This window comes from Salmo salar, chromosome ssa19, assembly GCF_905237065.1.
Source record: "Salmo salar chromosome ssa19, Ssal_v3.1, whole genome shotgun sequence".
NCBI classification, from domain to species: Eukaryota; Metazoa; Chordata; class Actinopteri; order Salmoniformes; family Salmonidae; genus Salmo; species Salmo salar.
The window spans coordinates 7,971,951-7,987,540 of NC_059460.1; the positions used below are offsets into that span (position 1 = coordinate 7,971,951).

At 42.5% G+C, this 15,590-nt stretch overlaps 2 protein-coding genes across 4 annotated transcripts in view; one reads left to right on the top strand and one right to left on the bottom strand.

The window, feature by feature from the left end:
* Positions 1–5,326: 5,326 nt before the first annotated feature.
* Positions 5,327–7,765, bottom strand: LOC106578391 (armadillo repeat-containing protein 3). The gene is given in 10 exon segments (XM_074112238.1): positions 5,327–5,500; positions 5,713–5,864; positions 5,867–5,906; positions 6,013–6,134; positions 6,137–6,178; positions 6,377–6,445; positions 6,644–6,769; positions 7,293–7,407; positions 7,581–7,628; positions 7,760–7,765. Coding segments are annotated over 10 exon segments (894 nt in total).
* Positions 7,766–9,897: 2,132 nt separating this feature from the next.
* The window catches only part of pip4k2aa (phosphatidylinositol-5-phosphate 4-kinase, type II, alpha a), a 34,892-nt gene continuing 29,199 nt past the window's right edge, over positions 9,898–15,590 (top strand). For 2 of the 3 annotated variants that reach the window (XM_045702046.1, XM_045702047.1), the window contains exon 1: positions 9,898–10,891. In XM_045702046.1, coding sequence (XP_045558002.1) covers positions 10,751–10,891 — 141 coding nt within the window. In that variant the 5' untranslated portion in view covers positions 9,898–10,750. The remainder of the gene's footprint in view (positions 10,892–15,590) is intronic. The other variant, XM_045702048.1, reaches the window with a different exon arrangement.

The following is a 15,590-nucleotide window of genomic DNA, read 5'->3' on the forward strand; positions in this document are numbered from 1 at the left end:
AGGACTTGTGAGACATTTCTAAGTGACCCCAAACTTTTGGAGGGGCTTGCCTGTTTTGCATGTTATTTTGGAATGAATATGTTATATATCAGTTTATAAACATTGTAAAAATATATATCATTGAGTTAATAAAGCAGCATACAAACATGGTCTCTTTTTATTTTCTTGAGTAAGGCAGCTCCAAAATGCAGGTGTTTCAGCCTAGCTCAGTGCTTTCTGTGGTGGTGGGCCAGCCAGCAGAAAATACGGAGCGTTGCGCCGTGATTGGCTCAGTATTCTACCACTCATGGGGACACTACGTCACCGCCAAGTATAAGGGTAGAGCTAGAAAATTCTAGCCCTTCGGTGCTGCCATAGAGTTACATTAGAAGTGCCCATCCAAGAAGGCTCAAGGTCATTAGCCACAGATAAAATGACATCAAATCACATTATATGTAGAGTAGCTTTGATTGGTCTGATCATGTCAACATCATACTTTCAAAATCTTAGCTAGCAGTCATCATCATGAATCAAGTCGACGATCTACTGGCAAATCCTTTTTCATCCTTGGCATATGAAGATAAATAATTAAGAGAAATTACAAATAAAACGTATTGGTTGGAAATCGCAAGTTCAACAATGAGGTATGGACGGAATCAGTGACAGTGGCTAACTGCAAGCATTGCAAAGCAATCACTAGCCTGCTATTCAGTGGAGTGGCTGTGTGATCCCGAATCTGGGATTAAGGGGCTCTTTTCCAAGTTTAAAATTATAAACATTCAACACTGGCCATGCTGTTAATGAAGCATGATTTGTGCCGCACACAAAACTCCGAACTGCGAAAACTTGACTTCAGTGAGTTCAAGACAACTGGGAAGTCGGGAATAAACGAGCTCCGACTGGGTAAATACGTTTTGAACGGTCATCCAACTCGGAATTGTAAATCCGACCTCTTTCTAGAGCTACAACCTGAAGATCAATGACGTCATCATGACTCAACCTTGTTTTTTCCCTAGTTGTTTTGAAAGCACCATAAATCCAGAGAATGCCACTTTGATCACAAAATTTGCCCACGAAGGTCCGCCCCGGCACCTTCCTGTTCAAGTGAGCACAGCACAACAAGGTGAGTCCAAAAATGTATTGATGTTGCTGCATAAATGATGTAATATGCCAGGGTGTCACGTCCTGAGCAGCAGAGGGTGTAGTTGTCTAGTATTTTGGTCAGGACGTGGCAGAAGATGTCTGTGTATGTTTGTTCTGGGTTGTATGTTTCTATGTTGGTCTGTGTGGCTCCCGATCAGGGACAGCTGGTTATCGTTGTTCCTGATTGGGAGTCATATTTTAGGTGTGTGTTTTTCACTTGGGTTTGTGGGTTGTTGCGCTAGCACTGCTATTATTTTGTATGTATAGCCTGTTAGCCTGTCGTGAGTCATTCTTGTTTTGGTGTTCACTTTATTTAAAATAAATATTAAAGATGAGTATCCACATCCCGCTTGCATTTTGGTCATCCAATCCCAACGACAGCCGTTACACAGGGAGATATGTATACTGTAGCTAAGAAAGTAATACTAAGTGTATGTTGTGTAGTAAGCTGTTAGTAGCCCATTTGCCTCACCCTAATAATTTGGTCTATTTACCCCTCTTAATTTCGCCTACTGTTCTGACTTGGTGGTGCACATGTAGCCTATAACCTGTTTTAGAGAAATGTAATCACTGAATATTGTAAGAGCTTTCATTGTCTGCATACAGTATATGCTAGATTTATTTGTCCTACGGTTCTGACTTGGTGTACAAGGAGAGCACTGTAAGAACGGCCCATGTTCTGAATTCTGTCGCTGTACATTTCAAAAGTGCTAAACAAATAGTTATATTGACTACGTCCGTTATAGCTCGCTCATTAATGTCTTAATAGAAATTACAGATTGCCTCTTATCCGCTTGTCATCCCCTTATGAACATAGTTTGTACAAATCTCAATTGTCAGTAGAAACCACATTTGTTTAAGCAAGTCAGCCATATCAGCTAGGTTTTTTTTAAAGGCAGTAAATGAGGCTGAATTAACTGTTTCGCTGCCAGACAAGGCTCCGCTGATAGCCAGGTGTAGCAGTGGTAAGATGTTGGGACTGCTTTATGTAGGCCCTAACAGTTTGTGGGCACCGTTTGTCAAGGTTATACTGCAATTAATGTAGTATTTTGTGTGGTGTTGTGTAGTGGCTTTGCTGGCATGCATCCCACTTTTTTGTTTTTGTTTTGCCCGACCTGTCATAGGGGTCGTTGAATGGAGACCAAGGCGCAGCGTGCATAGTGCTCATTCTTTGTCTTTAATAAATACATTTTAACAACAAACGACCAACAACAGTCCCGTCAGGTACACTAGACTAAACGGAAACAACTACCCACAAACCCCAAAGGAAAACAGGCTGCCTAAGTATGGCTTCCAATCAGAGACAACGAAAGACACCTGCCTCTGATTGGAAACCATACCCGGCCAAAACATGGAAAACGAAACATAGAAATAGAATTCTAGCACGATCCCACCTAGAAACAGAAAAGCCCAAAACAACCACCTGTCACGCCCTGACCACTCCACTATGGCAAATTACCTCTTACAATGGTCAGGACGTGACACGACCAAGATTTACATGCTAAAATCACCACTGAACAGGATTATATATTTTGGATGCAATTTGAAAAAGAGTTGATGAAGAAAGACTACAAGAGGGCTCACGCGTGCACTGATTTAAAGCAACAATATTCGCGTGATAGGCTGTTTTAAAACTCTGCAGCTGCAATTAAAAAAAGTATTATCTTTACAGGAGAATGACAGGAGAGGTGAATGGCACAGCGGAAGAAAGATCAGATGGCTTTCAGAGTCAGGGCTCATAGACCAGACACACTGAGGGGAGTGCAAACAATGCTATGTCAAATGAGAGGAGGTCCAGAGTTTGAAGAGTTTTGGAACACAGCCCTGGGCAGTGAGAGGTCCAGAAAAATATAAAAGAGGGACTCTACAAGCTACTGTAACGCGTGTCGTGTGTGTGGAGGACCAAGACGCAACAGGGAAGTGTATACTCATCTTCTTTTTTTTAATATAGAAGTAGAAACAAATATACAATTAACGGAAATGACACTAACAGTTCTGTGAGGTGATAAGCACAAAACAGAATACAACTACCCACAATACAAACAAACCCCTAATTATAGGACCTTCAATCAGAAGCAACGAGGAGCCGCTGCTTCCAATTGAAGGTCAAGAACAAAACTGCACATAGAAACAGAGTGACTAGAATAAACATAGAAAATGCCCTAACCTAGAACATATACCAAAACTCTAGACCACTCTAATCAAACACCCCTTGTCTATACACATAGACTAACAATCCCCGAAACATATAAACAAAATACCCCCTGCCACGTCCTGACCATACTAAACACTAACAAATAACACCTTTACAGGTCAGAACGTGACAGCTACGCAGATATATCAGCCCTAAACTAAGGACTCAAACACCCGGTTAAGTCAAAAACTGTACTTGTCATTGGGTTGGTGTGAGCGATGATATACTCACACATCGGAGGGTTTGGCGTTAATAGCAATGACAGGCCATCGCTGGTTGACTGGCTGTTTCGGCAGATCCTCTAGAGTAAATGTCCTCTGGCCAGAACGAGCCTGACAGACAGACAGACAGACAGACAGACAGACAGACAGACAGACAGACAGACAGACAGACAGACAGACAGACAGACAGACAGACAGACAGACAGACAGACAGACAGACAGACAGACAGACAGACAGACAGACAGACAGACAGACAGACAGACAGACAGACAGACAGACAGACAGACAGACAGACAGACAGACAGACAGACAGACAGATATAGAGCGAGAGAGAGATAGAGTCAGAGAGAGCGAGAGAATGGAGGAGGTAGTGCTGAGATGTTACACACACACAGTCCTCCCTTACTGTCCGGGGTCGAAGAAGCCGTCCATAGTGATGTCCTTGGAGGCCAGTGTGTTGGACAGGCTGTATTCGAGAGACAGGTTGGAGTCTACGCACATGTGCACACACACACACACACACACGCATGGACAAACACACCAAACATACAGAACACACACAAACAAAATAAACAATTGTGTCCTACACAATGCACACAGATCAACACACAACTTCAGAGCAGACACTAAATGCAACTACTACAGAGCTAAAAAAAAAAAATATTACAGAGCTATACTGCCATCTGCTGGTAGCTTAGTAAATCTCTCCTGTGGATCACCACTAAAACCCTCCTACCTCTCTGGTGATTAGAATCACAAAAGCATTTCATTATGCAATCTGTCTTGAAATGTCAGAAGGGTTGGGTTAAATGCAGAAGACACATTTCAGTTGCAATCATTAAGTTGTACGACTGACTAGCTATCCATCTGTGGTATTGTATGGAAGCCAAAGCCATTTAATAATGGAAAACACAACCCACACACGCACAGACACACACTCTCTTGTATAACTAACCTTGTTGGGACACACAATTCAGTCCCATTCAAAATCCTATTTTCCCTAACCCCTAAGCCTTACCCTGACCCTGACCCCAAAACCTAACCTTAAACCTAATGCTAAAACCAACCCTAGACCCTAACCCTAATTCTAACCCTAACCTTAACCCTAAACCCCCTAGAAAAAGCATTTGACCTTGTGGGGACTAACAAAATAACCCCAGTTGGTTCAATTTGTGTTAGTTTACTATTCTTGTGGGTACTTCTGGTCCCTACATGTATAGTTAAACACGTCCACACTCACCCCAGCTTGCACATTTCCATGGCATTGTTGGTGCACACGCTGATAGCCCAGCATGCATTGTGGCATACCTCCTGTGATTGGACCGTAGCAGTTTGACCAATGGGACAAGGCCTTCCTCATTCCTCAGCTAAACAGGAAGAGTTGGAATGAGAGGAGGGAGTTTGTACTTTGGGAATATTCCATTGGTTCCATCGTACCGGGAAAACTCAAGAATTTGATGTATTTGACCCAGATTTGAAACCCACACTACGGGCAAAGACACACTCATGTCTGCCTGTTCCTCAGCGTCGCAGGCGAGCGGTGAGGGCCTGCATGGCTCTGACAAGGGTGTGTGTGTGCACAGACTGCAGCGGCTCCAGGAGGGCGGTCATGACCCCGTGGGACAGGATGCTGCCGTGCAGGAATTCCTGTTCGGCCATGTTGGTGAGAATGACCACAGCGTGAGCCACCATACCGGGAATCATGTGATGGAGCTGCTGAACTAAGCCAATGACACTTATTTAATGAAATAAAATGAAGAGATAACGGGGGTGGACATACACACACACTTAGCCCTTGCAGCTCTGAGGCACCCTGGAGATGGCCTTGACAACGTGTGTCTGAATGTCCAGCATGTTGGGAGTGGTGATGAACTGCAGTAACCTCTGGAGACCTCCAGTCTCATGGATCAGCTGGAGACGGTCTCTGTCCTCCAAACAGATAGAGACCACCTGTACCAGCTGCTACATGCAGATCACTGAACAACTACAAGACACAAACACAAGGAATGAGTCAAATTCTTTAAAATACTTGAGCTTTGCTTGATTTTGTTTACCTGGTAGAATGAATTCAATAGAAAGATCAAACTACAAGTTCGATCAAGAGCATGTTAAATACTTCACAAGTACAGTACTTTCAAGTATGTGATAAATATAAATATATGACCCGCACAGACCTTGTTGCAGAGGAACTCCAGCAGCCTGTCAAAGCCATGCTTCTCCCTGAAGGTGACCTGTGTGTTATTATCCATGGTTACGCTTGCCGGGGTCCTCAGACAAACTGCTAAATGACCCGGGAAATCAGATCTCAACAGCTACAGGAGAGGAAATCGCCATTCATCTCATGCACAGACACGCGGCTGGGGAGGTCCTACACACATGTAAAATGGGGCTTTAGCTCAACAGGCTAATATAGTCTCGTGGCGAGCAGGAGACTTGAGTTCAAGCCCCATCGGTCACACACACAAAACACACACCTGCACCAGGTTGTAGATAGACTCCTCAGAGTTCCTCTTGACATCAGGATCAGGGATGGATAGCAGCTGTATGAGCGGCTCTAGTCCTTCCTGGTCCGAGATCTGGACCTTACAGTTGAAGCCACCAACAGGGAGGCCAGGCACAACTCACGGACCACCACATCCTCTGGCACAGGAACACACACATATAAACACATAACACACACACACACACACACACACACACAGAAAGATACACACAGATACAGACAGATACAATGAAATGTGAAATGTCACAATGATTTAATGACTGGTGGAAACATATGATTGATACTCAAGAAGATATGAGAGCCACGCCGCCACCAAACGCTCAGCCAAAGCATACTTTCAGGTGACAGCTTTCCGATGACAGAAGGAATGACATCCAGTTTCTTCAGAATTTTTTTTATATCACATTTCAAACAGAGCAGAATCCGAAATGACCTAATGTTTCTGGCAACAATCTTGTCTTCAGCCACAATTCACCACTGTGTATAGTGTGACCGACCTGTGTGTTGATTTCGTAACTGATTTCGTTACTGCATTGTGTTACTAATCCTATATCAGTAGTTGTTACTATCCTACAGCAGTAGCTAGAGAAGGGTTCCTTTACTGTTGGCAGCCATGACCCCCAGGGCCATGAAGGCGTTGTGGTGGACCAGCTTGTCTTCGTGGGATATGAGATGAGACAGAGGCTCCACTGTCCCCAGCCCCAGCAGAGAGCTCCTGTTTTCATCACCTACCACCATGGGGAGACAGAGAGACAGGGAGATAGATGGTGGAGAGAGAGATTGAGAAAGAGCAAGAGAGAAAGAGATAGACAGACAGACAGACAGACAGACAGACAGACAGACAGACAGACAGACAGACAGACAGACAGACAGACAGACAGACAGACAGACAGACAGACAGACAGACAGACAGACAGACAGACAGACAGACAGACAGACAGACAGACAGACAGACAGACAGACAGACAGACAGACAGACAGACGACAGACAGACAGACAGAGGAAAGAATAAAGAAAATTGAGAATAGATAGAAGATAGAAGATAGATAGATAGATAGATAGATAGATAGGGCTTTATGCTCAATAGGTAAGCTGCTCCCAAGCTTTGGTCCAGGCTCAAATTAATATATCGCTTTCATTCCACAGCTTTCCACAATCCAGTTTTTTCAGATAATGTGATTATTTCAATGAAGAAAGGATACCATATTGCTAAGACGTTAGTTCTCTCAGCAACATCAAGGGTAAAAACACCTTTCCCTGCAAATTTGTGGATGGCTTAGCAAGCTTTAGCCAAAACCTCTTCAGGGGAATTGAGCATGAGGACCACAGGGGCTGCCTTCTTACTCTTGATCGGCAGGGTGTCAAACTAGCAAACTAGAGAGGAGAAGAAGAGAGAGACTATTCCATTTGCTTTGGCAATGTAAACATGTGTTTCCCATGCCAATAAAGCCCTTTGAATTTAATTGACAGAGGCAGAGATTAAGTTGCTTGACTTCTCATTAAATTGACCCCCGCCACCACATATCTTAATCTTCTTACCAGATCCTTAGATGGAGGCTCACTCTCTTTCTAAATTTTCTTCCCATCCTGAAAATACAAACAACATATTTTTCAGAAAACTTATTTACCCATTTATAACATGCTGTCAATGTTTACATGGGTGTCAACTTTGGCATGCACTGGCTGAACTTAGCTTGTTAACTAACGTGTTAACTAACCTGCATGCTAAGGTTGTAAGAGAGCTTGCTAACACAATTACCCAGGACGTCCAAATGAGGTTGCTTTTAGGAAATTTATGATGACCTTCCTGATTACCATTTGAATAATTAACCGTTTCTTACCTGTTGTTCAAGTCCGCGGACGATCAGTACCTAGGTATCTTGCATACAGGTTTTCAGCTAGTCTGTTAGCTAGCTAGCAAATTATGTTTTGGAAAGCAAGTTTAACATTTTATTCCAAGACGACGAATGCCACATAGTTTTAGTCATAGAGATCCTATCTAATTCTTAGTTCTATGTTTTTTTGTGTGTGTGGTCCAAACTGGAAGCCAGAAGTTGGAAGATTTTCATGAAATGAAGGAAAGCCTTTGGTTTAGAATGTGCCACACTCTTTTATGTGAATAATAAAGATTTGTATTTTAATTCCTAATTATATGGATTGGACCACTAGCCAAAACATAAACAATAAAATGCATCCCATGACATTTTCACATGCAATTGGCACTTGAAGTGGTGCGCATGGAATGTGCAACAAAAACGATAGAGTAGGTAGGTCCTTTATTTGATGATGACCGTCATACAAAATCAAGATAGACTATATTTCATCAGTTAATTCCTGCAAATCACATACTGTGGCTTTTTATCAACTGGTTGTTCTGGTCATTTGCCAACATCCTCAGCAAGATGTTAGCTTTGCATGCCTTCGCAACACAAAGAACAATTTACATTTCACACAGCAGATGATAATATTTGCCCTGTAGCCTTATTTTGCATGCACTGCTTGTACAGTTAACACTGCTAACACAAAAAGACAATTTGCAAAGCTTACCTGCATTTTTAGTGGCTTGGAGACTAATTTTGCATTAAAATAACAACCTGAACATTTTATGAACTGTTTGGTTAGGGATTATTGGTTTACCTTCATATAGGGCAATATACATGTGTGTCATTTTGCTGTTTTGTATTTATTTTACTGTCTGAATGTCACCCACACCCACTTTCAATTATATTCTATTCAGTAGTAATGGTGTGGCTGTGCCTTTAAGAGTTGGCTTGCCTGTCTCCCACAGCAGCACAAGAGGCTCCTGGCATGAGGAGGGTGAGTCATAAACCAAATGAGCTCCACATCATCACCAGCAGACAGAGCGGGGCTTCCTCCACCACAACGACGCCCTGACACAGCACAGCGGCTGGAAACAGCACACTCTGCACTGCTCTGCACCAAAACACCCAAACGACCTCTAAAAGCATTAAAGCACCTCTGGCCATGCGGGACACTGTCATTGTCAGCGGCCTGCCTGCCCTGAGTGATACAGATTAATCTCAAATAAAGGTTCAAGATTAGGGGATGGGGGTGTGCAGATATTTTATAGCTTTTCACTATGTATTATTAAGGTTTGCAAAGGGACATGCATACAGTAGCCTACATAGACACACACACACACACACACATGCACACGGCTGATAATATTACTTTAAAATAAAAAGGACCAGCATTTATCAATGTCCTTTTTCTAAAATGTGTCACATTTTGTATGAATACAGTATTTTATTTGAGGAAGGGAATTACACTAAAGAGAGGGCGAGAGAGAGACCATACTTGAGGAGGTTGGACTGCAGTGTGTTGGTGCGTTCAAGAACACTGTGAACTATGGATAAAAAAAGGGCTCATGCCGCGTTCACGTCATGTAAGTTATTTACGTGGAGCTTCCTGTTGGTTGATTCTGATACATCCCAAGTGGGAAACTCGGGTATCATTGTGCTTTCAAGACAACTGGGAACTTGGAAAAAAACGAGGACAAATCATGACGTCAGTGATATTCAGGTCAGAATGTCGGAGCTGTAGGAAGATGCCAGTGTTTCTGAAGTCGGAGGATTCCTAGTTCCGTGTTCTGAGTGGTCTTGAACGCGACATTAGCAGAGTGAAAGACTGAATCGAATGGGAACGTTCCAGGCCGCCTACATGACGCATATTATCATAACGTTAAGTCATATTGCTGGGGTTCTTGCAATGATAAACATTACTTCCGTATTTTTAGATATCTGATACAGATCTGTAATCTCTAAAATCTACATAAATGCAGCACTGGATTCAACAATGTGTTCAATAGCGCAAGGCTTCTGCCAATTTATGCTACCTGGAACGCTACTATTGTCCAATCTGTCTGCACGAGGGAATGTCGCTCTGGCTGTCATCCTTCCCTCGAGCTGTCAGTTGACAGTACAACACCGAGCCGAAAGCATCGTAGGAAAGAACAGTTTTGATAAAACGTAGATTTGAGATTTCTCCTCTTTGGCACTGGAACGGTTGGGCCACTGTCATATTTCGAGGCTGACCAACGAACGCGTAGGAGGGAGAAAAACCAAAAGGACTGAATAGCTAGCTAGTTAGCAAGCTAACGACCGTTAGCTTTGGCCAGTGCTGCCACTGCTCTGCTAAAGCGTTAGGTAGGAGTATGCAGTACCAGTAGGCAGGCGAGCTGCGTTGGCATTTTAGTGTAGTTCGTTGGAAAAATTATTGCTAAGGCTGCATTAACGTTTTTATTTTATTTGACCATTGCGGTGTTAGCTTCCTAAATGTTTTGCCTGGATGCGTCCAGTCAGTTGCTTGGTTAGCCAGAGAGCAATGCTAAGTGACGACGTCGACTCGGTGAGGCTGTCGTGTCGGGGGTGAGGAGTTTGAGGAAGGAAGAGGTGACTTACGATGTTGGGGGGAAGTGTTGGGTTAATGAGCTAGTGGTGCGTTAGCTGACAGTGAAGGAAATAACGTTAATATTTTACAATACATTATCAACGACCGTCATTTCGTTAACCAGCTAACTAAAAGCTAATGCAAATTAGAGAGGCTAGGTAATACAGAAAATACTGTTGTTTTCGGCTTGCTCGCAAGCTAAATGCAGAGGGAGGGTGATCATTGAGTGGCTACTCTCCCAACTCCATAAATAACTGTCACTGACTGAGTGATATCCAGCCTATTTCACGTAACTAAAGATGGCTACAGCGAGCAGCATTGCCGCATCTATTGCGAGCAAGACGAAGACGAAGAAGAAACACTTTGTGGCTCAGAAAGTGAAGCTTTTCCGAGCCAGTGACCCTCTGCTCAGCGTCCTTATGTGGGGAGTCAACCATTCGGTAAGTCGGTCCATTGGGGTTGGTTGGTGGTGGGCAAATCGATGTTTCATGGCCCTGTAACGCTACTACTAAGTTAAACCTAAAGCTCAGCTAGCTAACAATAGTGTCATCTATGTGTCAGAATGTGGTTGACTTGCCATACTAGAGACTGGCAGGCGCAAATCAGCGATGACGGCTAGCAGTGGTTATCGTCCTGTTAATGCAAATCAGCATCTGGTCACATTAGGCTTGATTTTGAATTGAAGTTTAACGTTAGTTGGTTTTCAATAGAGCTTTGGCAGAAATGCAATACTAACTAGGTAGCTAAGTGGGCATTCTCATGGTGTTGGGCTAGATTGTCAACCATATCATGAGTAATTTATCCTACTCCACATACCACACTGCCTGGGGTAAATGTGAATTGCTGATAGACTAATATTATGATAACTGTTCTATTTTGCATTGTCAATGTGACACTAAGTAGCTTACCCTGTGTGTGTGATTGTGAGTGAGTGAGTGTGTGTGTGGGATAAGCTCTCTGAGCTCCCAGGGTCCAGTGTCATGAGAGAGCAGATATTTCCATGTCAGAGCTTATCATCACTCTCTGTCCCTTCCTCTATGTCATTCACTGTACACAGAAGGAAGTCTCAGTCAGAGCCATGTAGCTTAACGTTGGCTCACTGTCCCCATGTTTCATCACATAAAATACTAATTAGCATTTTTACTAGAACGTTGTTATTGTTTTGGATACAACATTGAAGTTCTAAACCTCAAATAGAGTTTGCTGAATTCTTTAGCATATGTCTGTGGAAGAGTGGCTAGGCAAAGAGTGAATGATCACCATATTCTGGGTATGTCAGCATTTACAGTAGATTCTCTCTGCAATGCTACACTGGCTGTTTAAAATAATTGACATTTTTACTCACTGTATGCCATGTAAACATAAACTGAGGAGTTTTAAATAGTGAGTAGAGGTTATTTAGTAGATGGACATGAAATGATTACTCCAGTCTAGCCAACTGAGTAAACCAGAGATTACATTAAACAGAAAAGAAGCCCAAGAATAAACCTTGGCTGTGTTACTGTAAAGGCGTCCGCATGCTTCTCAGCCGGAACAGTTTGGTAGAGTTTGTGCATATATTATGACATTTTGTGACATTTTTGTTTGTTTTGGACTTAAGTGATTTTTATTTTTTTTGACTGTTCGGACTGAAATTGTTCAGGACGCAAGCCAAAGTTTGGCGCCGAAGTCTACGCCCCTTCGTCGGTGATTGGTCAACAGTAGGGATTCTTCAATAAAGTCTTTGTTGTCATTCAACGAGAGACGATTCATCATCATGCACATTTTTTAATTGAAAGATACTTCACCAAACACCTTAGTTAGATGTAGAGGTCGACCGATTATGATTTTTCAACGCCGATACCGGTTATTGGAGGGCCCAAAAAAAGCTGATACCGATTAATCGGCCGCTTTTTAAAAATGTATTTATTTGTAATAATGACAATTACAACAATACTTAATGAACACTTATTTTAACTTAATATAATACATCAATAAAATCAATTTAGCCTCAAATAAATAATGAAACATGTTCAATTTGGTTTACATAATGCAAAAACAAAGTGTTGGAGAAGAAAGTAAAAGTGCAATATGTGCCATGTAAAAAAGCTAACGTTTAAGTTCCTTTCTCAGAACATGAGAACATATGAACACTGGTGGTTCCTTAACGTGAGTCTTCAATATTCCCAGGTAAGATGTTTTAGGTTGTAGTTATTATAGGAATTATAGGACTATTTCTCTCTATACGATTTGTATTTCATATACCTTTGACTATTGGATGTTCTTATAGGCACTTTAGTATTGCCAGTGTAACAGTATAGCTTCCGTCCCGCTCCTCGCTCCTACCTGGGCTTGAACCAGGAACACAACGACAACAGCCACCCTTGAAGCAGCGTTACCCATGTAGAGCAAGGGAAACAACTACTCCAAGTCTCAGAGCGAGTGACGTTTGAAACGCTATTAGCGCGCACCTGGCTAACTAGCTAGCCATTTTACATCGGTTACACCAGCCTCATCTTGGGAGTTGACACGCTTGAAGTCATAAACAGCGCAATGCATTGCGAAGGGCTGCTGGCAAAATGTACGAAAGTGCTATTTTGAATGAATGCTTACGAGCCTGCTGCTGCCTACCACTGCTCAGTCAGACTACTCTTTCAAATCATAGACTTAATTCTAATATAATAACACACAGAAATACAAGCCTTAGGTCATTAATATGGTCGAATCCGGAAACTATCATCTCGAAAACAAAACGTTATTCCTGTTACATTGCACAACCCTCAGCGTTATGTCATAATTACGTAAAATTCTGGCAAATTAGTTCGCAACGAGCTAGGCGGCCCAAACTGTTGCATATACCCTGACTGCGTGCAATGAACGCAAAATGACACAATTTCACCTGGTTAATATTGCCTGCTAACCTGGATTTCTTTTAGCTAAATATGCAGTTTTAAAAATATATACTTCTGTGTATTGATTTTAAGAAAGGCATTGATGTTTATGGTTAGGTACAGTCGTGCAACGATTGTGCTTTTTTGGCAAATGCGCTTTTGTTAAATCATCCCCCGTTTGGCGAAGTCGGCTGCCTTTGTTAGGAAGAAATAGTCTTCACAGTTCGCAACGAGCCAGGCGGCCCAAACTGCTGCATATACCCTGACTCTGTTTGCAAGAGAAGTGACACATTTTCCCTAGTTAAAAGAAATTAATGTTAGCAGGCAATATTAACTAAATATGCAGGTTTAAAAATATATACTTGTGTATTAATTTTAAGAAAGGCTTTGATGTTTATGGTTGGAGCAACGTGTACCTAAGCGATTATATGCAACGCAGGACACGCTAGATAAACTAGTAATATCATCAACCATGTGTAGTTAACTAGTGATTATGATTGACTGATTGTTTTCTATAAGATAAGTTTAATGCTAGCTAGCAACTTACCTTGGCTTGATACTGCATTCGCGTAACCTCGTGGAGTGCAATGTAATGCAGGTGGTTAGAGCGTTGGACTGGTTAACCGTAAGGTTGCAAGATTGAACCCCTGAGCTGACAAGGTAAAAATCTGTCATTCTGCCCCTGAACAAGGCAGTTAACCCAAAGTTCCTAGGCCGTCATTGAAAATAAGAATGTGTTCTTAACTGACTTGCCTAGTTTAATAAAGGTGTGTGTGTGTGTGTGTGTGTGTGTGTGTGTGTGTGTGTGTGTGTGTGTGTGTGTGTGTGTGTGTGTGTGTGTGAATTAAAAAAAAATATATATGTGTATATATATATAAAATTTGGCAGCCAAAAATTCCCGATTTCCGATTGTTATGAAAACTTGAAATCGGCCCTAATTAATCGGCCATTCCGATTAATCGGTCGACCTCTAGTTAGATGTAGAATTGCACAACTAAGATCTCTTCAGCAAAAACGTCAAAATGAATGACCAATTTATTAAGTTATCTAAAATGAATTCTGACTATTTTGAGGAAGTTTATACTGGCTACAGTGTTGCAAAATGGACAACCAGTACTATTGCCACTTTTTTCTCATTTTTCAAACGCTCATTTTTTTTCATAGTTTTTTTTCTTTGTTATTTCAAAAAAAATTCACCCCGTTTTCTCCCCAATTTTGTGATATCCAATTGGTAGTTAGTCTTGTCCCATCGCTGCAACTCCCATACGAACTTGGGAGAGGCGAAGGTCGAGAGCCATTTGTCCTCCAAAACACGACCCTGCCAAGCCGCACTGCTTCTTGACACACTGCTCGCTTAACCCGGAAGCCAGCCACACCAATGTGTCAGAGGAAACACTGACAGCTGACGACCGACGTTAGCGTGCATGCGCCCGGCCGCCACAAGGAATCACTAGAGCACGATGGGATAAGGACATCGCAGCTGCGACACAGCCCGGGATCTAACCCTGATCTGTAGTGAAGACTCTAGCACTACGATGCAGTGTCTAACACCGCTGCGCCATTCGGGAGGTCCCAAACAAAGGCCTTTTTTTTAAGGGAGAATGCAAGAGAACACTCCTTCAGTTCAGCTAGCTGAGTTGGGCTAGGCGCCAGCCAAACGGAAGCATGCTGACGCCTTAACAGTGAAGTGTTGGCCAGACACGGTGGTCTCGCTATCTCTCTAGCGGTGTATGTGGTGGTCCTCTACTGTTCCAGACAGATGTTGAGCCCCCCCCCACCCCCCTCAGTTGTTCTCCCTCATTCACGCTGCATCAGAGGCTGGTCAGCCCAGCTCAAACTTCTATAATAAAACAGTCTCTTTTGGTGCAGGGTTACTAATGTGAATGAGAAGAGGGGACACACACACACACACTCTCTCTCATGGAAAGAGCCTTGATTGTGCTATGCTCTCCACTGCACAGGCCCGAAGGGCAATTACATGGTAATGGAATTATGCTGAGACTCAGATTTTTCTATTTAAAATGTATACCAAACAAAAAACATCGATTTTAAAAGTTTAACCACCCATAGAATTTATGCACAAGGACTACTTTTAACAATTTACACAGAACATTTTATGGAAACACATTTACAGGAAGAACTGTACAGATACGGGGCAGCAGGTAGCCTAGTGGTTAGTGTTGGGCCAGTTAACGAAAGGTTGCTAGATCGAATCCCTGAGCTGACAAGGTAAAAATCTATAATTTTGCCCCTGAACAAGGCAGTTAAC